This window comes from Phoenix dactylifera, unplaced genomic scaffold (assembly GCF_009389715.1).
Source record: "Phoenix dactylifera cultivar Barhee BC4 unplaced genomic scaffold, palm_55x_up_171113_PBpolish2nd_filt_p 001117F, whole genome shotgun sequence".
In the NCBI taxonomy this organism is placed as follows: Eukaryota; Viridiplantae; Streptophyta; class Magnoliopsida; order Arecales; family Arecaceae; genus Phoenix; species Phoenix dactylifera.
Window position 1 is genome coordinate 56,250 of NW_024068460.1, and position 25,639 is coordinate 81,888.

Below are 25,639 nucleotides of genomic sequence, written 5' to 3' on the forward strand. Positions count from 1 at the left end.
TACTTTGGTTGATATTTATCATATAGCACTCATCACTTGGGCAAGGTGCTAATTGCTGATCTTATGAAAAAAAACTTACTCTGAAAAAATTTCATTACAACATATGTGGGGCCCAGACTAAGAACCAGTTTGATGGTTTCCAAATTCAGATGACCATCTTTGAAGGCAACAATAGTCAATCCCTGGAAACAGGATAAATAATCTATTTTATAAATCATACATAAGTAGCATATGTGTTAAATAACCTGTAGAGCATGCAGCAAATTGTGCCTAAAACAAGAAAGCGCAATCATGGAAAGGAAAAGTAATTAAGAACTAAATCAATCAGAAAAATACGTTATACTTGCATTAACTTACAAAGAAGTGATTTAAAAGAAGATCAGCAAATCATACAGCACAAAAGCATTATCGAGAGAATACATAGCACATATAATGGTCATTAGGTATTATAAGTAGCCTGGTAACAATAATAGCAAAACATATATTATTAGATTCTAAAAGCAGCTATCATGAAAAAGAATCACAAGAATCCAAAATAATGTCAAAGGTAAATCTTATTATTTAACATGTCATGGCAAAGAGGTTCCATTATCAATTACATTTGTTATCATGGAAACCACATCAGTCAGCAATGAAAGATCAATAGATCTATAAATTCTATCGAAGCATATCATTAACACGATTATGGAGCCATTATGTCTAGAATGCATTTTCTTAACTAGCAAAAGTAGAATGTCCATGACATTGTTAAACAATGTACAATCCTGAAACATATGGTAGGCACAGAAATTGTTTAAATGAGGGCTGCAAATGTCTGACTGGAATCAAGCATCATTCAGAAAACAGGAAATGGATCTAGAGTTTGTACACAGCCAATTCAGATCCAGCAGAATGGTTTTGCAGTGCCTTTATAGTTTAGTTGAGCAGGACCAGGCCAGGATTAGTTTAACCTAATGCTGCCAACCTAACAGGCTAACACAAATATATCCGATCTTATTTACTGGTTTTGTAGCTTGCTGCTTAACTCTTTCTGTCACCCCAATACATTGTGGCAGTAATCAATTTTGAAGTTTGAACATGTTCCAGAAACAGAATCAGAGGCAAGCTTGGGCATGTGTTACTTGCATTGGCAGTTTAAGTTTAGGTTTAGATAAAAATGGTCCCAACAAACAAGTCCACCACTAGAATTCACAAGTCCAGATTCATTCTGGGTAGGGGCATTCTCACGTTTGTCCTTTTCCTTTTTTACCTTTCTGTTTTGCAGCTAAGAAGACACGAGTTACATAGTTTCAAGTATAGAACAAACAAAAGCAGCATAACCTAAACCAGTTCTATTGTTATTCTTAACTTCAGAATCAGATTAAGTTGATCAAGATGCAATACTAACTCATGTTCATTATTATGATATTCACAAAGAAAACCTTGGTGATCAATTGAAAATATAGAACTTTGTAAGTGTCAAGAAGATTATGAAGGAGAACTATGCATATCTAATTGTTTTCTACGCATTACTGAACTTCTATCCTAATGGAAAATGAAGGTGGTTGGCTCATGCAACTTCCAAAGAAAAAAAATGAAATAAGAAGAATACTGCAACCATTAATCATTACTGACCTGGAACATCATAAAAAGAAACATCCACAGGCGATGAAAACTATGGTAAAGGTGAAGAAAAGTTCGGTGCTCCACGAAAGATGTTTTACCATAATGGTTACTTCTACCAACAGATGACAAATTCTGCATAGCAAGCAGCAACAACAAATATAAACCAATAAACATAGAAAAGATTATCATATAAAGCACCGACAGAAAAACTGCCGTCTAGTACATCCTACACAGTAAAATGCAAGAGAATCTAAATGGCAACAAGCAAGGTCAATGATCTCACATAGAATTCCACAAACAGCTTATTAGAGGTTTTAGTCATACTCTATTGTCATCCATACTATTATAAGGCATCCCAACAATAAAAATGTAGCAAAATTTAGCAGGCTATTAATTTAATGAGGATTTACTTGTAACGGTGGTAAAAAATAAAAGTGTATCATTTCTGCTTGTCTGCATAGCCCTGACTAGTTTGTTAGTCCAAGGATATCCAGTAGTTGGTAAATCGACACAGGAGACATTTAAATTTTGAACATACACATTTCAAGTTCTGTGAACTTCAAACACTTCAACACATCTGAAGTGCCCCAATTACATGACAAGAGACTTGTTAACACAACAAAAAGCCATTCTATGAATGATACATTGTGTCGCCAAGAACATTTCATTGAGAGCACAAGTCTTAATCAGCTGATTTGTCTTCAGTTAACAAAACTTCATTAATATTTTACTCCAGTAAAAAAAGGATTTAAAAACTAACATCCAACTGCTAAACAGAGTTGAATTACGTATAGGCCTTATAAATGCTTTGCATAGTGCCATCATTCTTCCTGTTATGCTAACTTATCAGTTCATTTTATAGATTTCTTGAAACACCAGTTGCTTTTTTTACTGAACTAGCATTGAGCATGTGTGATTCACATGAAAGAGATGAATATTTGAGAATAAAAAAGATGTCACACATGCAATGCATGTGAGATGGAGGATGGACAGCTCCAATCCCACCATTGTTTAGAAGATTATTTCTTGGTATATTGAAATTCCAGTATCTAAATAACGCAAATGGTTTTTCCTTGGCTTCTCATCTAGAGTGGAGACATTTAATAGGAGACAGGATCCTTGCTCCTAAACAGTAAGGACTAAAGAACTGCTGAGCTCATTATATAGCCCTTAATCTACATGAAACTGAGCCTAACTCAGTACAAGTAGGGCTAGTGCAGGCAAGAACTGCTTGACCCACATTTGAACCATTTGAACCAAGGTTTGCCATTCTGGTACCCAACCTCATACCAATACCATTCTATTACAGTGTTGGTACACCCCCATACTGTGTACCGGTTCGATCCCGGCACATTATGGTCAGTACACAACGGTATCATTCAGTATGCCTCTTAGCCTGAACCAACTTGGATCAAACAGGTTGAGTGCAGATCAAGGTCGATTTGCCTTGAATCAGCTTCAAACGACTTCCATACCCAGCAATATGCTCAAGTATCACTCCCAAAGCCATTTTGCCATGCTTCTTATTGCCTTCCACCATTTTAAGATGGAAACAAGAGGAACAGCAAAGAAGTAATTAGTTGCACATTGATCATAAAGACTTCAAAAATAAGAGTAAAAATCGATCACAATCTCAATTGATTACACACCATTCTGAAATCAGGCATCAATTCAAAGACATTATTATTGTTGCTTGAACAATATAGTGGTAACAAATACAAGTTCTCTTGAAGATCAAAAAAAGAAAGAGAAAATAAAATCTAGAGATTAAATAAATGATGCACAATTATAATGAGAAACTTGAAGTCAATTCTAAGTCTCCAAGAGAGAGAATGAGGGGGAAGGAGAAAGAGGGAGGGACAACCAGACCTTGACAATAGAATTTAACATCATAGAGTAAGAGACTAGTTAAAAAAATTTATAGCAAATCAATAAGGTTCCCATAATCTAGCAATGAGTTCAGCACAAGCACAAAATGGAAAAAATTAAAAAACCAATGTTTTGATCCATTTTGATCTATACTGACCAACTCGATCCATCTCAAGTGTCAAGACACAATTGGGAAGATCATGATAGACCGAGAAGGTTGGGGCATCCCGGACCATCAAAGGGTCGTTTCCCCTTAGTGTCCCACTAGTGTCCCAGGGTGCCAACTTGTTAGAATGATACAGTAGCAATGATAATTTCCCATTCTTCAGGACCTATATGGCTAAATCCTAGTTACAAATTCAAATACCGGCACCAACAATACTAGTAATAGTAAGCAAGCAGAAGAGGGGGCTTTGATGCACTACTTGCCACAATCGGATTTCAGTGGGATATAACCAAAGGATCTGTGCATACTAAAAGGTTTGTACTTGAATCCTTAATGGAATCTAGTTGAATATACAAATGGACACTGGTATCAAGCTAAAGTTGGAAAGGGAACTGGATCCGGTCAAATAAAATTTGGACCGCTCCCAGCCTTGTAGAATAGTCAAGATCTCACCCAACTAGCCTCGAGCTATACGGGCAATCAGTATAGGAGGGTCACCACGAGGCTATAAGATCATGCAAAAGGAAATTCTGAAAGTTCTGAGGAGCATAACCACTATAACTGATGCTAAAACGATATAGATAAATCAACAGAAGATTTATGCCATAAAAAACAAAAGAAAAGAGAGAGAAAGAAGGGGGGGGGGGGGGGGTGGACACTAAAAAAGACAATAAGCAACTAGATGAATGACTATAATCAAACGCAAACTAATCCTCCAAGGACTCCTAATTTTGCCTGGAATACAATAAATGGATTAGTGTAGCTAGAAAAATAAAGGCCCAATTTCATAATGGTTATTTTTGAATGAGATATATGTGCAGCATTATTTTGCAAAAGGAAAAGATAAAACATAACTTTGTATCCCCACTTCAAGCTGTTATCTTAGAAGTTTAACAAAATTTAACAGATAATTTTTAGACAAAAGAACTACAAAGGGAGAGGATGATACTAAAATAATTGATTATATTTGTCAAAATTGCTTAATTAGATCAAAAATCAGACTACAAAAACTTAAATAGTGTAATCTTAATACTTTTCTTCAATCGCTTGTATGAATTTTGTACTTCTACAAAAACATTATTGAATAAACAACTAAGATCGAAAGAATATAAAAAGCTGTCATGTTCTTCCCTCCTATAGAAAAGGCTGCACAAACCACATTCAAATTAGAGATCCACCAAGAAATTAAAAGGTTTCACATGCATTCATTAAGCAATATACCAAAAAATATTCAAATCATTGTTGAATAAACTATTAATTCAAACTAACAACAAAAAAATGAGCATATTTATTTTATCCAATATGGTTCTGTTGGACTTATATCCCTAATATGTAACTCTGTAATCCATATGATACTTAAATTTTGTGGAAGACATCCAACGATCTCACAGTTTCAATGTCATTAATGAATTTAGTTGGTAGTTATAAAGCTAAATCCAAATAACATAGAAATATTGCCCTGGGATGAGGATTACAACATGGTCCTATCACCCCACATGTACTGCACTTTGTAGGTTGACTTGCACAGAGGTATTCCAATCTTTTGCCAATGCATCAGAAATGACAAAGGAAAAGGTTCATCAATTGCATGTCAAATGACATAAATACCCCATGTGAGAAAATCCATAGTACAACAACGGAACATCAATTTGTCATTTTCCAATAGACAAACTAATAAACTTGGTCTGGCTGGAGCAATATATCTCCACCCATATATATAAATATGCAGGAGAGGATGCTTACAAAATTACTTTTATTTTTCATGCCAAAGCCCATGGTTCACTATATCGCCCCAAACCAGCTGATTCGGGGCATATAGAGCCAAACCGACGGGAACCAGAATAGTTCTCCCAGTCGACTCGGAAAATTGGCTGAACTAGCTCTAATTGATTAGAAACCCTCCAGCCATGCTTGGTTTGAATAAACAATCGCACCCCCCCACCCCCCGGGCCCCTATTCAACTAAGCCACCCACCACCCTGGCTCGCTAAAAACCTCCCTCGCCCCCTTCGACTGATGATGCTAGACCCCTCCTCCCACACCACTCGCGATCGTGGAATAGTTCCCACTAGCACTCGCGACATCTCGTCACCTCATTGAGACTCGACGCTCATCCTCTTTCCCTCCCCGGCATCATAGGTACGCCTCATCCCGCTCTCTCTTGGCCCTAATGCCATAGGGTCTACAATTCCATCCCTCCGACGATGACAAGGATCCTTCGAGCCCTCTTTCTCTCAACCTCTCCCCCTCCCTCTCCCTCTTCCTCTCCCTCTCTGACTCTCTCTCTCTCTCCCCTCCCGCTCCGACTCTCCCTGTGTCGGTATGCCCTAGAATGGCACTACGAACCGGTTGCTGGCCGATACCCCCTCCACTACCGATTCAACGAACATTGCCATAGCCCTTGTCCATACTTGCCCCACCCTCCCCCTTCCACACGCACACCCCCCCCCCCCCTCCCCCAAGAAAAAAAAAACCTTAAAATATCCCTGAGGCAATTTTAGTTTTGATCCCTAAATACCACAGTCCCCAACTCCAATCTTCAAAATCCAAACAACTTTCCATAACAGGTTCATAACAATGCCTCTTTAGAATCCTCTTTGGGGCAATATATATTCTTTCCAAAGAAAACATGAAACTAACAGACGGCACAAAATCCCATTCTTGCTATGAATAAATATAAAAACATTATTCAAAGAACCATCAAAATCGAACCAGTTTGCCCTAAGTTCTTTGCTTATATGCCCGCCTCTAATCTTCTCTTTGAAAGAAAAAATTTGCTCCATACCTATTTGTTTTGTTTCTGGGAAGCATTTTTTGGCTGCAATTTTTTTGATGAAAAAGAATGGGATTAAATCAGCAATTATTACTTTTTCTTCTACAAACACAACATAATCGACATTGTAGACTTTTGCAATCTCATCATAAGAATCATGGTTTATTACACCAGTAGATTAATTTTAAGTTAAAAAACGATATTCAAAGTAAAGTAAGTCTACCTCCAAAAAATATTTATGTAAACATGTTGCATGGAATTTTTTGGATCTTACTATATAAATTAGTATTGGTCATTTAGTTCTTAATTTCTGATCCAAATATCCATCTTATTATTCATTTGAAACTATTACACTCGCCTTCAACTTCAACCATGTTAAAGAATATCCAGAAAACCATAATGAAATCTTATGCACTTATGTATTCTTTAACTTTCAACTTTATTATTATTTTATGGGTGAGCTTTATAATCTTTAAGATACTGCTTTCTGGTTTTTGGCAACCCTAGCCAGCAATTTTGGCTCTTCCCTTGCATGTGCAAACATATATAGACAACAAATACATATATATATTACACACATACTTGTTTATTTAAAACCTATGAACTGTTAGCCATAACTTCCATAGATGTTTACTCATAAAAAATATATATTAACAAATTTAGCTACCACTCAAGTCCTACCAAGCTTCCCGTCATCAATATCATCATCATGTATTTACCTGTCTTTATTCTTTTTTAAGGTACTTGCTGCAAAAGAACACCAATGAAGGTTTCCACTGAAGTATTTACAAATATGTCACATTTTCTTGGGTCAAGAAAATCTCACATTTTCTCCAAGAAAAGGCAGCGAAGTCTTGGTAAATAAAAAAACTTTAGCATTAAGAGAATGGAAAAAAAATAATTGGAGATACACTGATCAAGAATCAAATGAAAAAGTGGTATGAACCACAAACATACAACAATGCCAGATAAACTACACCAGCCACCAACCTTGGTCCTTTTATTGGACTTGGAAAAAAATGGTGAATTAAGTCGCCAAGGCCAGCTAAGTTGAAAACAGTTAAGAGACCTGTGAAGGGGAAGATTAATCATGACAAACCATAGGAAAAAGGGAAATCCTTTTTTAAGATAAAAAGAAAAATCATTTCAAAACTGAAGAGTTTATCCTTTTAACTTACCAGAAGAACTCATTGAAATCATCATAGTTTCTCCAAGCCGAATGCGGTGCTCGCCCATTGTCATTATTTGCAGCTTCCTGCATTATCAAAAGTTGATCCAATATTGGATTACTGAAACAGATAAAGTAGATGACAACAAATATACAAAGAAAATTGTTACAAGTTATGGTAGCCACATATAGAGACTATTTCAAGTCCTTAAAACTGAAAAAAAGTGAGAGCAAACAGTAACTTCTGTCCAGTATGCGAAGATATGTTGAAATTGCTGCAAGTTCCAATTATATTTTCGGTGAACCATTTAATGTTTCAAAACAGGACATCACTGATCCATACAGGTGATAGCAATGATGCAGCCAAATACTCCCCTCAGGCTCATCCTTGATGCTGAAAGAAAGGCCAGTCCAAAGAGGTTATATCAGCCGTTCTGCTGCGCCCTAAGAAGATGGAACCAAAATCCTTTAGGGTAATTAGAGAGACATCCCTTCAAATTTAGACAAGGAACACTTTGACCCCAAATTTTTAATTTTTTTCAATTAGACACCATAAGCTTTTTTTGGGTTGCAATAATAGCCCAGCCGTCTATTTGTGCCCTAACACTATTGACAGAATAATAAAAACGACAAAAATCCCCATCTTCCAAGGAGATTACTGACGGAAGGAAACTGTTTCGGGCTTTCGGCTATGATTTTTTTTGAGAAGGATAGGAGGTGAGGATTTGTGGGAGGGCGGAGAGGAGTCGGAGAGTTTGCAACTCTGGCGGACGGAGACGGTCACAAGAGAGAGAAAATGGGAGAAGGAAAGGGAGAAGAAGAGAGGAATTGAGAGAAATCAGAGAGAAAAGGAAGGGGCTCTTCGTGCGGCTTAGTCAAGGGAAGAAGAGGGAGAGGGAATGGAAGAAAGGAGGGTTCCCAAGAACCATGGTGCAACAGGTGGCAGCAGGTGGCCGTTGGAGGACCGGTGGTCAATGGCAGCGACATGCGATGGTGGCGGCCGGCAAAAGGAAATAAAACGAAGACGGGACATCAAAGCAAGGGATGGGAGAAGGCTCGATGTTGGTTTAAGCTTCAACACCAGCGGCGGAGCTCCGACATCAGTTCCATAGGACCATCGAGTCAGGGGCATGACTGTTGAGGGAAAAGGGAGGCCGATATTCAGGAATAGACTTAGGAGACCTCTGTTAAGCCTAGTGTAGGCAAAGGGGCAGAAGGAAGAGGTCAAGGATTATTTTATCTCTTAACAACGATCTCACCAAAAGCATAAGAAAACAGCTGATATGTTAGAGTAATCCCAGTCCAAGGTACTTGTAAAAAAAATGATTTGTAAATTGAGATAAATAAAGAAATTGAGAAGGAAGAAGAGAGTCACGTGAGTGCCACGTGATCTCCTTCCAACAAAGTGGGAAGGAAGAAGAGAGTCGCGTAAGTGCCATATGACCTCCTTCCCCTCTCCTTCACTTCCTGTCAAAACTAGAAAGCCCACTACTAATTTAGTGGGAAGGGCATTTATAGAATTGTAGCCCTGTTTTGTTGTCACATGACCATCACATGAACGACATTGCAACGAAAAAATAAGTTATGATATCTAATTGAAACTTTTTAAAAATTTGGGATCGAAGTGTTTCTTGCCCAAACTTAAAGGAGTGTCCCTATACTTTTCCCATTCTATTAATTATTATATTTCCAGTTAGAAATCAGATATTTTATAAGTGATTTTGGGGGCTTTTACATGCCCAACAGTAGGTGGCAATACTTGCTTTCAATTGATATATTTTTCTGTTGTAATACACAGAAAGTGGCCGGCTCTTCCTTGGACAAAGCCACCATTTTGCGTAGGATTTGAAATTACATAAGAAACTTTAGCACAATAATAGGCCCCAGGCCTATTTTCTTCTCCTCTTCCCATTCTTCCTCTATTTTTTCTTGCTCCTCCATTTTCTGTCAATTGGTTCTCATTGTTTTCTAACAGCATTATACGGAACATTTTTCCCTGCCACATGTCGCAATTAAGCTGCCAGAGTAAACTTTTTTACATTTATTTTAGGCATCAAATTTTTTGTTAAGCTGCATATGGGCAAGCTTATTCTGCTGCTTATCCCATAAAAGAGTGAAAAAAGCAAAAAAATTCAAAGAAACTCATATCTGAATCAAGTCCGCTGTCAAAAAGGCCCGAGCAGCCTCCAAAAATACGTGGCCACATCAATCACAGATTCACTAGATCAAAGAAATTAAAGTTAATGGATTCCAAATGCATAGACTAAGCCTGCATCCCCCATAACTTAGACAACTTTACAAATAACATAACAAAATAAAAAAAGGTATATCTCTTACCGGACTAAGTTTGGGTTCAGCTAAGTAATATTAGCAGGAAATTTAACAAGGGAAACTGTGGAGTCAGAATAAAGAGGGTTAGAGGGTTCTTCAAACCTAGGTAGAGCAGCATTAGAGGGACTTCGGACATCTTCTACCAATAAAACCAGGAATTCAAAAGAAGTAGACTTATTTCTCTCTGATTTTAATGTAGGCACGGCCACTTTTGACCCACTGAAGACAACCTTTACTAAGTCATGCGAGAGAATAAAATTACTGAAAACAAAATTAGCTTGAGAATCTGAAGATTAGAACTTGCTTGCAGCAAAATTACTCTATCTCCAAAATATTTAACTGCCACATCTAATGCTACGGGCCTACGGCCGATTTATTTATATGCTCTCTCAAAATATTGAAGGATGAGACCATAAATTGAAAGCAGAGCAATGTAATTGATCTGAAACCGCCTCGGTTTCAGATATCTAGCAAAAATTGAATTATGAAAGCCCAATTTTCTGTTTTATATAGCAGAAATATGCACCATGTTTTTGTCCTTTCTTCGTTTCTTTATGTTTTGAGATGTTTTTACTCAAAATTAAGAATAATATTGGTTTCAAAAGAAATTTTCCAAAAAAAATGTGATACATTGACTGTGTATATTGCGTGTGCTGGGTTAATCCAAAGAAAACAAAAATAATATGCAATAGTCTCTCATATATACAATATATGAATGCTCCAGGTTTGTGTACATATATAATAAAGCTACAGACAGTCCATAACTTCAAAAGCAAACAAAAAAAATAGTTATTCTGAACAGAGATACTTACAGATGCTATAGCTTCATATAGAGGAGAAATAACTTGATCGAGAAATGATACTCCATTAGGAGAAACACAGCTTTTGGCTGATTGCACAACCTGTTGACGCAATATTTCCTCTAACTCTCTTGCCATCTGGAAAAATATTGAATGACAATAAGCAAATATTAAGCAACTAATATTAAGGGAGGGAATCTAAGCGAGTAGCAGTATAGAGTACAAATGTTATTTAAACAATTCACTTGGATGCACATAATAAGCAGAAGAACTTAATCAGCGCAAATGTGCTGTACAAAGTAAATTGGATCAGTGAACCTAAACCAGAAAAGAAAAAAGAAAAGGAAAAAAATAAACTTGGACGCTGTAGCAACCTCACCAACAAAATCTAATGAAAATGCAATAAAATTTTTGTATGGAAGGAAACAAAATGAATCGAAGTTGTCACTGACCACATATACACTGACAGTCCTACTATGAGAATCTCCTATAACCAAGAAAACTTGAGAATGCCAGTTGGCACCCCTCTCCTTAGTTTTGAACCTAGAAGGTGGCATTCTCATTGATGACATTCAGAAAATATATACAAGGTCTATATTATCTCAATTAGAACATATAAATCTTAAAAATTATTACAAAAAAAAAAAATTGAAATAATTCACCTCCTTTCTCAAGCACTGAAACCACGTATATATAAAAGTAGAATAAATTTTATCCCGGCAACTTACATGATGAAATATGTAACATAAGCATTCGGGAAGAAATCTAACATTCGCAGCCTCTCCCCATATCAGATAGTATAGACAAACAAACAACAACTTCTTTTCTTTGCTTGCTGATTCCGCACTGTGCCCAATACAATGTGAGTTCTTAGGTGACAGGAAATTCACAAGGAAAACAAGCAAAACTAAAGAAAATGCATATACATACAAAAAACAAAAGAAAATCCATACTTGCTCCAAACTGGGTGGAGAGGAAGATAGTTGCACCACTTTATATAGTTCTCGAGAGACTTCAAAAATACAACATGAACAGCACCTTCATCTATTTTCTGCTTAGAAATAAAGAAAGAGTCATAATTAAAGCATAAAATAACTAGTGTTTTTAAATTTTTGTCAACTCAGGGAAATAGTACATAAAAAAAATACACTAAGAACATAGCATTATATTACACTAAGCATGTAGTTATCAATGTGAACCTAGAGAAACAGCCTGAGTTCCACAAACAAACCAAGCAAGTCAAAACTACATAGACCAGATAAAATCAGCAAGAAGAGAGTATTGAAGCATTCCAAAAGAATACTCATTTTCTGATTATATATCTCATGGTATGCCGAACTATCCCAAATTGCCCGTACCCAGTCTAATGCACCATACAGGTGCAAAACTAGAACGGTTCCTAAGTTCGGTTCAGTATATGAGTCGAACCGGTTCCTACCGATCTAAACCAAGTGGAGTCGCCCCACACCTCCCAGCTTCGAGCAGTACCACGGCTTGGAAAAAAAAGTGTTGGGAGTCTTTGTTGATACAGCGTATTGTACCATACCAACCATGCCGTATCATACCAACCATGCTGTTCCTAACCAATAATGTACATGTCCGGTTCCAAGTACTAGTTTTGCAGACCTTGGTATTTGCTTATCCAACCAATTTTCCTTCACTCAAATTGTATGGCAAATATAGTATGGAATCTTCTTCAAGCATTGATATCCAATTTGAGTATATCAAATAAATCAAAGCCAACTAGTGTTCCTCATCTATTTGGGAACATCAAAGCCAATATTTCAAAAGAATTAGAAGTTTGGTTCATACTATTCATTTCATACTACATCTTGCTAGCCCTTCCAAATTAACAAAACTAGTGCATGATCATCCAAAACCCAAGAAATGCTTGATTCTCTCTAAGATGCCCTTACGAAATTCACATTGACCAACTCCTAGCCCCAAAACCATATCCACCTACCAATTGGTCATTCATCGTCTAACAATTGTTTCACATCTCCTACTCTTTCATATTCCATCTGACCCAACTATTACAACAAAAGAAGGTTATAGCCAACATTTGCCATATCAATCGGTACCGTACCCTACAGTGTACTGTACCGAACCGATACACAGTCTTGTACCATACCGGACACTCGGTATGCATCACCATCTCATACCGACATTGTAATAGGATGGTATCGGTACGTAATTCGGTACCAAGATGGCGAACCTTGGTTACAGTGTTCAAAACAATCAAGAGTTAACTGAGTTCTACAATAGCATGCATTAAAACTTCTTAAAGGTTACGGCAGCTTTTACTTGCAACATCTAACTCAATGTGGCGACTAATGCAATCCTTAGCAGTATAACTTCACACTTCAATTCCATATATATTTTTAATTGTATGGCTTAGATAAGGAGGTATTTAAATGGCCAAAAATGTCATCTCATATTCCAGTCTGAGTAAGACTGATATAAACTAATTAATATTGTAGTTCCATCTTATATACAGAGCAATCATAAATAGCCACAAGTTCTGGGTTAAGGCACCTAGACAAATGTAAGGGCTGACATAACCTAGTAAAGATACAGGGCAACCAGTCAACAGTGATAGAGGAGAATAGGCCATATCAAATGGTACAGTTGAATGGTAGTTACTACAACAGGATATCAAGAACTTGACAGATGGTCATTGAAATCAAGATACGAGAAAGATGACAGACAAAAAAATATGGCAATTGGAGAAGAAATGCATTACTCTATGCTCAGAGAACATGCATAGACAACCTACAGATGATTGGAATTTGGTGAATGCAAGCATTTAGGTTGGATATGCCATTTTCATCTATACATATAAGCTCAAAGGTCAGACAAAAGGTATTTCATTAGATCCATTTTATCTCTATTTTATCTACCAGTCACTCAATGCACTTTGCCACTTTTTGAATTTTAACATAGATCTTTCTATGTTCCCAAGACCTGAAGAGCTCCTTTTATTTAGAATTCTGGCCTTCTTTCCTTCTAGTACTTCTATTAATCAGGTAACTTAGTTGAGCATTTCTTTTAGTTTCATGCTAGCTCACATGCCTGCACTTTTGTACTTCCACTTTAGCACATAGTTTCCAAATAGCCTAGGCGACTCCAAGCAATGGAGTTGCCCCACTGCCAAGGTGGTCACAAAGGTGACTAGGTGATAGCCCAAGCGAAAAAATTAGTAAGAAGTCACTCAATTATTCTTCAAATTAACTATTTCATTTATATGAACAGATTTGTGTGCTCCTCCAAATGAATATAGCATACCTTAACAAAATATATGAATATAAACAACTAAAGACATTTTCAAGATACACTATACTTTAAACTAAACCGACAAATAAATATAAAATAACTATACCTCATATATGATCAGAGTCTAACCTCACGATTACTGAACTCCCCTTGGTCATCAATCTAGCTGAAGGCCAGAACTCAGGTTCAGGGTTTCAAAGAAACCACCTTTTGTAGTCATTTGTTTAAACTTTAGGTGCACTATTTAATAATTTATTACGATCTAAATTTTCTTTATTGTGCAGTCTGATATATTGCACTCCTTTTTAGCATCGATGCATCATTCATAAGAAGAATTTGAAAAAACAAATACTTTAATACTACATACTTGTGTACTTATATGGCATGTATACATACATAAAAGTATAATAAATATATGTGTTTCTATAATTATGACAAATCATCTAGCCTTATCCCATCTACTTTTTGTCAGCTTTATCAGCCCCCATTTGCCTACAATTCCTTTTAGCGCCATCTCACACATAACTCGAGTTTCATGGTATCCTTTCTCACGATCTGCATCCATGTTCCCTCCTACATCCTTATACAAATATTAGAGCTTGTCCTCTCACAGGAGCTCCCTTAAATCGTCATTGTACCTGCCTGTATCGTTTTATTTTTTTCTCTATTACTTTAACGAGATTTCCAGTACAGGTTTCAGTACTTACATCAGTACCCAACTCATACCATATCAGTACAACTGATTCTAAGCACAGACACTCGTACCGAGTATTGGCTCCCCGGAGGTACAAGTTGGTACACACGGTACAGACTGGTATAGTTCCATACTGAAAATCATGGTCCTTGGATTGTGCAATCTAGTAACTCATTTAATATATACTCATCTCTCAATTTATCCTTTCTAACCTTATAAAAATTCATCTTAACATTCTCTACCAAAAACAATCACTTGATGGTACCTACTGCACAACAACCTTAAATGGGACCTCATCCTCATCTCTACTTTCATTAAAATTTCATTTCGCATATTCTTTTTTACATTTTGCTGATGTTTAAGCCTTTGTCCTCTAAAGCTTTCTTTTAATATTTGATTGATGACAATTTAGTACATAAAAATCAAAATGAATTTTAGACTTAACCTAGGATAGCTAAGCCTACATTAAAATTTGCTTTACATCTACCAGAAAAAAAAGGCCTAAGTCTCCAACTTTCTCCGAAATTGAGTATGAGTATGTTTCCAAATATAAATAAATAAATAAATAAATATATATATATATATATATATATTCACAAACATTGCAAGCTTACTATTAGAAAAATCCTTCACAGACGTGGAAAGCATGATAAAATGAAAAATGATTAGCTAATTTTAGTAAATATGAATCCTAAATCAACTAGGGCTTGTACAGACCTTTTCCCCAACACTTTCCGAGCAAAAAGAATTTCTTAAAACAGCAAAATCCAAATGTGGAGCTTCAAATTACAATCCTAATGAGCTTTAAACTTTGTCTTCAAATCACAGTTCTTATAAGTTCCAAGATTTCCTAATGTAGGACTCAAACACTAATTTTTCCTAAAATCAGTCTACAGAATCCACTAGAGAAATATCCCTAGGATGAAGCACAAAAATTTCAAGAAATACAGAGAATTGAAAGTAAATCAATTAAATATTCCTAAAACTAATCTAAACCTAAACTAAAGATCAGCGTCATAGTTTCAATTGAAACTTCATAATGTACTCCAAACAAAGCAGTTAGAGTCTCAACATGATTCAACTTTCGGAGATGAGCAATCAGAAGAGTAAGTACTTGGCATATGGGAGCTCTTATGGATGGTTTTATGTTATATAGATGATCACATCCGACCATCAAGTGGAAATTGGAAAATCTAAGAAAACCAATCCCATGATACCAGCAAACTTCCAAATAAACTTTCCAACTCTTCTGCAAAGAAGCTTTTAAACTGAACAAAAGAAATCAGGAAATAAATAGAAGTAGAAAGGATATGATATTATTATTAACATTTACTCTCATACATTCTTATCTAACAGCACAGAAGACACTAACACCAACATCTTCATAATAGTTCCACAATATGTTCCCCTTTTTATCCCATGTTTCCTACTCATGTTGCTTCATTTTTTGTACATTTAGGTTCAAAAGTGCTTACTATTCAAAATTCTCCAAGCATGTTTGTGGTGATATTTATAGAAAATAACAATCCTAAACCATGTACGAAGCATGTAACATAAAAGAGAATCCACTATGCCATCAACAAATGATATAACTAGCAAGCATGACAAACAGAAAATTCATCAAAAAGTTTAAATGCATAGAATACTGGAAACTTTCTCATCCACTAGAAGAGGATGGAGGCACGCTTTCACAAAGTTACTTGTTTGTCTTACTATCAGTGAGAATGAAAAAAAGAATGAAAAAGAAATCAATTTATGAAAATTCATTTGTAAAGTGCATTTATCTGCAAAAGCAAGCAGTGAATTCAGAGCAAATAGAGCTTGCAGGAAGCAACATTGTTGGACCAAGAGTAGCTTAAATCTCCATAGCATATAGCATGACAGAAAAACCAGTGTACAGAATTCATCAGTTCACCACTTCATAGTTGCTTAACAATAGTTGCTCGTTGAATTCATAGTATTAGTAAAAAAAATAAACAAAACATAGAGACATGAATGAGCTTCCATGTGAATACAGATGTGCACAAAAGAAGAAAAGGCCAATTAAAGAATACAAACCGGCTCACTGCCCAAAATTCTGCCAAGTCGAGATTGCTCATTAGCAAGAAGATGAACTATATGTTCACGCTGGTTACAGACATTGCCCTTCTGCACCCAGTGGAGAAAATATAAAAAGTTATATCACCTTTCGAAGCAACAGCTTACAGAGAGAAAAGGGCACTTACAACAGCTAAAAACTATATAAAAATGATTTACAAAGGACAATGTCATAATTAGGGAAAGAGGCCTTCTCGAGCAATAGTGGACTGGATTGTAGCATTCACATTTCACATTGACACAAAAAAGGTCTTGAACTAAGTATATCAATGAAAAAAAGTGTGTACAGAGCAGAACTAGTTGAGGAGAAGACAATCAAGTTCTGCGAGAGTTTAAATAAAAGGAGCAGCTAAAATCAGATTGTACAAAATATAGTAAGTTTTATGGCAAGAGTAGTGTGCTCATGCATGCTCGGCTATCTACTAACACTTCCAAAACCAATCCCTTCTTTCTGATTATTTAGTTTGTTCTAAGCAATTCAGGACATTTTTTGATGTAAAGACTAAAGACTAAACAGAAATAAAACACTGACCTAGAGTTCATGGATGATAAGCTGATTATGGTCCCCCAGAAATCCATAACATGTGAGAAGGTGAACTGATTGATGCTTTCTTAGTCTTCGCTGGTATTAAATAATTGGATTTTTGCAGATTAGTCCCTGATATATTCTGCATTTACATATTAACTCTTGACCTCTCTTTATTTGTATTTTAATCCCCGAAATCTTGCAACTAATTGCTTATACATCCTTCAGGTTAAGTTAATCAGATGATAAGAGAATATTCCACTTGAGCTCTCCTAACAGTATTAATTTCATAACTTCTGGATATTTTTACCCTTTAAACCTCACACTTCAGCAACCTCATAACTCATGCCCCTCCACTGTTCCGTAACAGCCAAGCCCTGAGCGAGAAGAGGGCGAAGTGTGCAGGAAGACATCAAGTCCCAAGCCTCATTTGCTGTTAATCCAAGGGCATTTTTGTACTTTTGCAATCCTAGTTAACCTTAAATAGGATTCAATCAATAAAAACTAGCAGAAGGACCATTTTATACAAATGAAGAACTTTACAAGGAGTTTTATATAAATATGAAAAAGACAGATTTATATACAATGATAAAAGATTTCATGGACTAATATGCAAAAACACTAAATAATTTGGGGCTCTTCAGGATTTACATAGAGCTTTTCGAGATTGTGGACTCAGAAAGAAGATTTACTTCTCTTCTGAAATAAATCTCTCCTTTGCACAAAAAAAAATATTAATAATTATTATTGGATTTACGCTAATATAACAAACATAAAAGCTCCACATGAGTTGACAAATGTGGATTGAGCTCAGATAAGGAAGTTGAATTGTGCTTGATGCCTAGTTTGGAATTTCAATTTCACCCACTTCAAGGGTAGAGTGGGCAGGAGAATTTTCAGTACTATGAATGAGTCTTCAAAGTTCCGAAGGAAAGACTGACTGAGATAGTATCTTATACATCCACATGTCAAAATATATTATAAAGTATTATTGTTGATAGATTCTTAGGATGGTCATTGCCGGTGTTATCTGAACGCTTCAAAATGTGGATCATTGATGTGTCTGGCACATGGGCACCTAGACAGTTTATGACACTCTTTGACACATCATATGAATAAACAAAGATATCATCACAACTGTATCTGAACTTTAGGCACTTATATCTAGAAGCTTTCAAGAACATTTGGCAAAGGCCTTATGAATTCTATTGAATTACAAAGCAAATTGTCTAACAAATTATTCACTAGCATAGATTCCTATATATATGCAAATAGATTTGTACCCATGGACATGTCACACATCCAATGTTTTGAAGGTTCCTACGTCCAACTATCCTAAATAGTTGGACACATGACCTCTGCGTAATGTGTCTAGGGAACAATGGTCATTGTCCTTTTGGTTGCCCAAAAAAAAGGCCTCCAAGACTAGTCATCAAAATTTCCAGTGTCTTGGAAAGGTAAGATTTGAATGTTCTATAAGCCAGCTGCTTCTATATATGCTTAAAAATTCATGCTAGATAGGTGTAGCAAAAATGACTGGATGAAGAGATGGTATTTCTCTCTCTTCAATGTTACAAGACTGGTCAATAATCTGATGTCCACTCGAATGTCACACATTACAGAGTAGGAAATCAAGCAATTAATCATGATTCGTTTTGCTTGCGCTCACCAAAAGTTGTTCTGGAATTATGGCTTTTTTTCTGGATTGTGGAAGACAGTTCAGGCTAATTATAGGGGTTGCACTTCAAGAAAGTGTAACGACTCTTCTACCCCGAATATACAAAAAAGAGAAAGAGAAGACAGAAGATGAAGATGAAGGAGTGACTAGCGTTTTTCAAGACTAGACGGAAAAGGGAATCATTGTTCATGCCTGCGTTTGGAGAAAGAACCCAAACTATAGTTTGATTTCCGAGCAGACTAAAATTGGTTAAATGTGAATTATTAGGGTACAAAATACAGAGCGAAAGAAATCATGAATGGAGAGAATTTTGGAGTATAGTTTTATATTTTAAAAAGGTTTAGCGAATTTGTTTTAACATAGGTTTGCCAGCAGGCTAGTGAATTGTTAAAATATCAAAAAATTCTAAATTCCATCTTTACATAATAGTAAACCACTTTAACTATGTGAGATCTAGATAATTAATATAATGGTTTTAGGTTTAAGAATCGCCACAACTTTGTGTATCTAATCTTACCCTTTTATACACTATAGTAAGACTCTGACATAATAATGCCATTTCTAGCCAATTTGAATACTCTCTCACATATTCTGGCAACAAAACTAAAATATAACAGGCATAAGGTCCATGTAAAGTACAGGAATAATTGCTTATGTATAGAATGAAAGAGCTAGCCAATTTGAATACACTTAACATATCTGGCACCAGAAAAAGATTACAAATATTTTTGCTAGGTGCTAAAAATTGAGGATATGAGACCTTCTGAGACACAAACCTGAAATCCAAAAACATATTGCAAAAAGTCAAGCATATCAGCATTTCTTGAAGCAGGAATAGAAAAATCACGAGGCAGCTCAGGCAGGCCGCTGAAGTACTTCAAAGCTGATACTGCAGCTTTCACCTTAAGATAACAATCATTTAGTTAAAAAAATATATGAAATTAAATAAGAAAACATATTCTTCCACAAAAAAAACAATATACCTCTGGGAAAGAGACAATGACATTTGCTATAGATGGTGCATCCAATGGAATAATATTATAAGCAATTATATCCTCTGTCATTGCTGCATCTTTTTCCATCACCCGTTTCATCTGTAGAGGACAAAGATCAAAAAATAATCAGCTTAAGATGCAAGACTTTGATTAATAATGGATATAACGGTTGAAGATAGAACTTTAAGGAACATTGGATGGTAAAGGAAATTTAAAATTGCAACTACAGTAAAAAAGTATCTCATGAAAAATAAAAACAAAACCTCTTCAGATATCAATTTTTCTGCATCTTCAGGAGCAATCTCCTTCGTAAGCTCCTCAACTACTGTTCCTAAAACCTTAAGAGTTGCAAATACTTTCTTTCTTTTCACAGTCTTTCGTTCCAACCTGCAAGAGTTCTGATATTAACATATGTCTAATTGTACACAATACGACACCATGACTTGTAATAGTTCTCATAATTGACATGCTTCCTGGTGTAATTTATAATATGATGAAATTCTAGTTTAGGCAAATAATCAAGATGGAGGAAGTAGGCAACTAAGCAAAGGCATAAGCAAAGTCATCAAAGGATGCAACCAGTAAGATTCACTTCGTCAGTGATGACTACGCTGGGTTGATTCCCATAAGAACAAAGTTGGAAATGCTCGTATTTAATTATTCTTCATGCTGATGCCAATTTTAATTTCTGGTGCAGCAGTAATATGAATTTAGACCATGAACATATTAATTAAGAGTTGTGAGAATCACGGCACATACTCTCTAAGGTTACCGCTGAAAACGCCTGATTCCCTCAGCTTCATTTCATCCTCACGCAACTCATCTACTTTATGCTTCTCCCTGTACAGCTTATAAAATTCTTGCAGGCGAGCAATATCCTGGCTTCGATCTATGCTTCCACTCTCCCTCTTTGCAAGTTTTTGCTGTAGATTTTCTCAGTAGTAGCAAGCATAGTAAAATCAGATCAAAATAATAGTTACTTAAATACTATTCAAAAGAAGGCAGATCAAGATTTCTTTAAAACAAATGCAAAATGGAACCATGATGATAGTCAACTCTCAAACATCCTATTGCCATGCATACCATGTTCAAGACCAAACACATTGAGTTCAAAGATTGCTATTGCACTGGAAAATATTACCCTTATGACCGACATCAAACCAGTCTTGAACTGGAGCACACCTCTGCCCTCGCTATTAGGATCCAAGTTTTGGGCGAGCGAGTATGCATGCTCACACACTGCATAGGGGACAACACAGCAGAACAACAATAAACACTATTATTCATAGAAAATCAAATACATCACAAAGCAGGCCATCTAGATTATTGGTTAAGTATTGTATGCAAGTTAGTTCTCTTTCTTAGAAGTCACGTTATATGAAATGATCCATCATGCAGATAACAAAAAACTGCTGAAGAATTTGGTAAAATGGAAATCTTGTGTCATCTTCTCCATTGGAAGAAGCATAAAGCTTTCAAGAAACCAACAAGAGTGCATTGCACTGATATGTGATTACCTGGCATATACAGCCATTTCATCATCTTTACATTAATTTCCAAGGACCAATCTTCATATGTGATCTAAGCTTGATGTAAAGACAATGTAGTGTCCAAGAAAAATGACAAACAAATCTTTGATATCTACTATAAGTGGTACTCTAAGCATTTAGATCAACCAAGGATTATTGTCCATCGTGTCAATGCCAGTAATGTACATGTATTTCGCTGAAACTTGGCTAGCTCCAGCATCGAAAAATACATAGATCATAAAACAATTCACAACCGTGTTAAAGATATGGCACATTATTCAATATGTTGTTAACATAAGCCAATTTTAACTACTATGTATTGGTGCATGGGTATGTCCTAAGCATATGAACATAGTTTTTCAAGTAATGATGGAACAATGAGAAATTAATCATCAAAACACCTATGTTGATTGTTTCTTAACATGCATGTCGCATAGTTTCAAGTAATTTGTTATAAAAACTGACATTAAACAGCTATGCTTTTCATATGATAAGAAATACAGTATCAAAGTAAAAATGAAATATAATGGAGCATTAATGTAATTATATTTACTACACAAAAAAACTATTGACACCAAGGGAAGCTCATATACTGGTAATACTAGCAGAAGCTTATATATTATTGTTTCCTTTGCATTCTGACATTTGACTTGATGTAAAATGATGATTTTTCAATTTACTCGTATTCAATTTGTAGACTGGGTCATCAAATCTTTTCTTTCAAAACAAGAAAAGACAAATGACCCATAAGATTAATAAGAAAAGATTTAAGGATTATCAAATAAAAACAAGACTATTCATGATTGTCGGGCATTACTTCATGAAGGTAGGATATGTGCCTAAAAACCACTACATATTGATTTAGAGTGAACATTTTGATACCCATTAGTCTCAAGGAAAAAACAAGCAGCAGCAAAATGGGGCCTCTGGTGCTCTAGACTACCTCTTTCATTGCAAGAATCTGATCTTTAAAATAGGCTACATCAATGAAGGACCTGCCCATCCACCTTCTCTACTTTACACAGGTTGTTCCACCATTACACCCACTCACTGGGAAACGCCCAAAGGTAGAACTTTTCCAATTGAAGGCATTGATCATTTGTTTCTCGACTGCTTGTCGTGCAAAAAATAGAATAACTGAGTTAAAAAGGGAGTGTTTTTAACTTTCTGTTCGTCTTCAGTGCCCCAAACCAGTTTTGAAAGGAATGATTTGTCAAATCCACCAGGTTTGCTTTTTGTCTTTCCCTTCTCTTCTTCCCCTTTCAATTTTTGCTCTTCTTCCTCTTTCCTGTTCTTCTACGTCTTCATCTTACAAAGTTCCAATTAATTTCATATTGTTTTTATTCTTGTACTTATTCCTTCTTGACTTCTTCCATTCTTTGATCCTTGTATTCTTTTCTTCCTCCACCTTGTATTTGCTTCTTCCTCCACCTCTTTCTTCCAATTTTCCTTCTCTGCTTTCAAATTCATTTCATTCTGTCTTTCATTCTGATTTTTGTTTCCTTACATTTTTCCTACTTCTCTGTGTTTTTGGCTTCATGCCCTTGCTTTTCAGTTCTTCTCTGCTTCTAACTCCTCTTATATTTTTTCAATTCCATCTCACTGTTTTGATGTTGTTCTTTTGCTATCAGTTCTATTCTTCATATTTGCTCTTTGCATATCTTCTTTCAATCATTTATTGCTCCTTTTTTCTTCTTGCTACTCTGTTTTTTATTCCTCTTTGTTCTGTCATCTTTCTATTTCAAGAATCATATTCCTCATCATGTTTGTTAAATTACTTTCATGAACCAAACACTAGATATAAATGCATTTATAACGTAAATGCCTTCAGCTTGATAGCCACATATTCACAGATAGTTCAGAGTTTATATCTTTTTAGTCAAATATATTGAAAATTTTATCGCATGGTCTTCATCCTTTTTTATTCAATAGCTTAATTATGTCATCAGATCTAGTAATAACATGCATGCAAAGCCAAACTAAAAGAATTTGTGTCAGAAACATGGGAAATATGTCTATCTAAGTAACATGATATTATTTTTTTGAAGACAAGTAGAGGCAAAAGTATTGCCAACTAGGGTGGCAATAATACAAACAAGTGCAAAGGATTTTGAAAGCCAAGAGGATAATTTAACAGGAGGGGCAAAAATTGATAGAGATCCACGAAACAAAGGTATTAGTTTAGAACGAATGGTTGGAGAAAATAAGAATGGAAGTACTCAAGTAGCTACTGATTGAAGCAAAATGAAGAAAAGATTCAAGGGGAAACATCACAAAATATCACAAAGAAACCTAGAGTAACCAGACCTAGGTGACGATTCATTGTGAACTCAAGAAACTGCAGTTGATAGTATTTTAAAGAAGACAGAGGCCGATGTCTTTTTGAACATACCATACCATTTAATCACATTGGAGTTGAAAAGCTTCAAGGACAGGTGTAAAAAAATTAGATGAATCAAACTATTTTCAAGTTGTTAGCATACCATAAAGTGAGAAATCTCATACAAAACAATGATACAAGTTCTATGACTAAACAATTTTGATTAAAAAGACACTACTTATACAATTAGTAACTCCTTCATGTGATTTCATAGTTTCAAATTTGTTTGGGTTGAGATGAACAGAGCAAATAATCAATTGTTTGGTTTTTACTTTTTGGAAACTGTTTCTTAAGTATATTATTGCCCTAAAGAAACATATGCCACTATGGATAATGCCAAGTTAGACAAGGTTTTCGATAGCCTTTGTTGGTTCAACAAAGTTTTAAACAACTCTTCTGTAGGGGCCACAGGAAAACGGCATTAAACAGTCATATTATCTAAATTTTCAAACTAGTTTTCAATCACCAAGTCCTCAACTAGACCAACTGCAAGCTCCTCCGACAATCCTTTTCGAGTTTTGCCAGAAATCTACATCAACACCCTGATCATTGGCATGTTCATCATGTTTTCTCTGGCTCTCTTTGTGCCTGCTATTCTCAACCATATGATGCTTTAGGTGCTGCTATCAATCCAAATAATTCATCCCTTATTTCTTGGATTGTCTTTTGCATGCATTACTAGATAATCTCTGCTCGGGTTACTGTAATGCAAGTTGCCAATATATATTCTCTCTTGCATCCAGTAATGTGGGTGATGTCATCCTCCATTGCCTAGTTTGGATTAGGTTATCATTACACACTAAGTTGCATGGGCATCTCATGTATACTTGAGTACAGCTACATCTCTGGCCCAAACCCTTTAACTTGCCTTTCCCCTATTCACAGTACTTGCAAGCAATCATGTCCAAAATCTTATGAATACTTTCGACAAACAGTACGCATATTAGCTACCGGGAAAAGGGAGGTTGAGGTTCGTTAATAGAATAAAGCCATTTGTACCTAAACAGCTGATTAGAGCTGTGCTTTAGTCATTTAATTAAGCTTTCAGGAAGAATACCTACAAGCCAGGGAAAGCATAAGTAAAGTAAGAAAACATAGCAAACTCCAAATGAATGCAGTATGCTTGACAAGGAACAACACCCAGCACTAACCAATAATAAATAGTAAACTTATGGAGGCTTACATATTCTAGAGATATTCGGGTCCTCATCTTGGATCTCATCAGCTGCTCTAAGTATCTCCTCGATGTGCAAGTTGTTAGCTAGAGAAGATGGGACATTCCCCGCGATGCCAGTCGCAGGCAACCCTTGCACACCAGCACCTCCACGTTCCCTCCGCAGGGCCGCCCGCACCAGCCGCTCCCAGTTTGCCTCCACCTTCGACATCTTCCGAACAAAATCTTCCGATCCAAATCCCCAGCTCAATACATGAAATCAACGCTCAAACCACCCGTCCACGTCGATCCACTTCCAAGATTCTGAAAAGTTCAAAAAAAATCCAAAAAAAGAATGGATTTGAGTATCTAAAGTTCAGCTTCAAATGAATGCGGACAAAATCGAATAAAAGAGACGATTTGGAATTAGATCAAATCAAAGATATGGGGAAAGATATCAATACTAAATTTAAAAATTAAAATTGAACACAAACTCGGATGATTTTAGAGATGAAAAGATGGAAGAAGGAAGAAAAATAAACCCTAGGAGCACAAGGTAAAGCAAGAAGAGATGAAAGTGGAACCAGATCAGGACGGAACCAT

At 35.9% G+C, this 25,639-nt stretch overlaps 1 protein-coding gene across 1 annotated transcript in view; it reads right to left on the reverse strand.

Moving 5' to 3' along the window:
* The window catches only part of LOC103699138 (callose synthase 9-like), a 76,343-nt gene that overhangs the window by 50,388 nt on the left and 316 nt on the right, over positions 1 to 25,639 (reverse strand). Inside the window, exons 2-15 of the mRNA XM_039121525.1 lie at positions 25,067 to 25,360; positions 21,116 to 21,213; positions 20,734 to 20,897; positions 20,238 to 20,361; positions 19,963 to 20,073; positions 19,756 to 19,881; positions 16,737 to 16,826; positions 11,665 to 11,762; positions 11,440 to 11,557; positions 10,724 to 10,849; positions 7,591 to 7,667; positions 7,403 to 7,481; positions 1,615 to 1,737; positions 80 to 182 (exon numbers count right to left, since the gene is read on the reverse strand). Of these exons, the coding sequence (XP_038977453.1) occupies positions 80 to 182; positions 1,615 to 1,737; positions 7,403 to 7,481; positions 7,591 to 7,667; positions 10,724 to 10,849; positions 11,440 to 11,557; positions 11,665 to 11,762; positions 16,737 to 16,826; positions 19,756 to 19,881; positions 19,963 to 20,073; positions 20,238 to 20,361; positions 20,734 to 20,897; positions 21,116 to 21,213; positions 25,067 to 25,268 (1,639 nt within the window). The 5' untranslated portion in view covers positions 25,269 to 25,360. The remainder of the gene's footprint in view (positions 1 to 79; positions 183 to 1,614; positions 1,738 to 7,402; positions 7,482 to 7,590; positions 7,668 to 10,723; positions 10,850 to 11,439; positions 11,558 to 11,664; positions 11,763 to 16,736; positions 16,827 to 19,755; positions 19,882 to 19,962; positions 20,074 to 20,237; positions 20,362 to 20,733; positions 20,898 to 21,115; positions 21,214 to 25,066; positions 25,361 to 25,639) is intronic.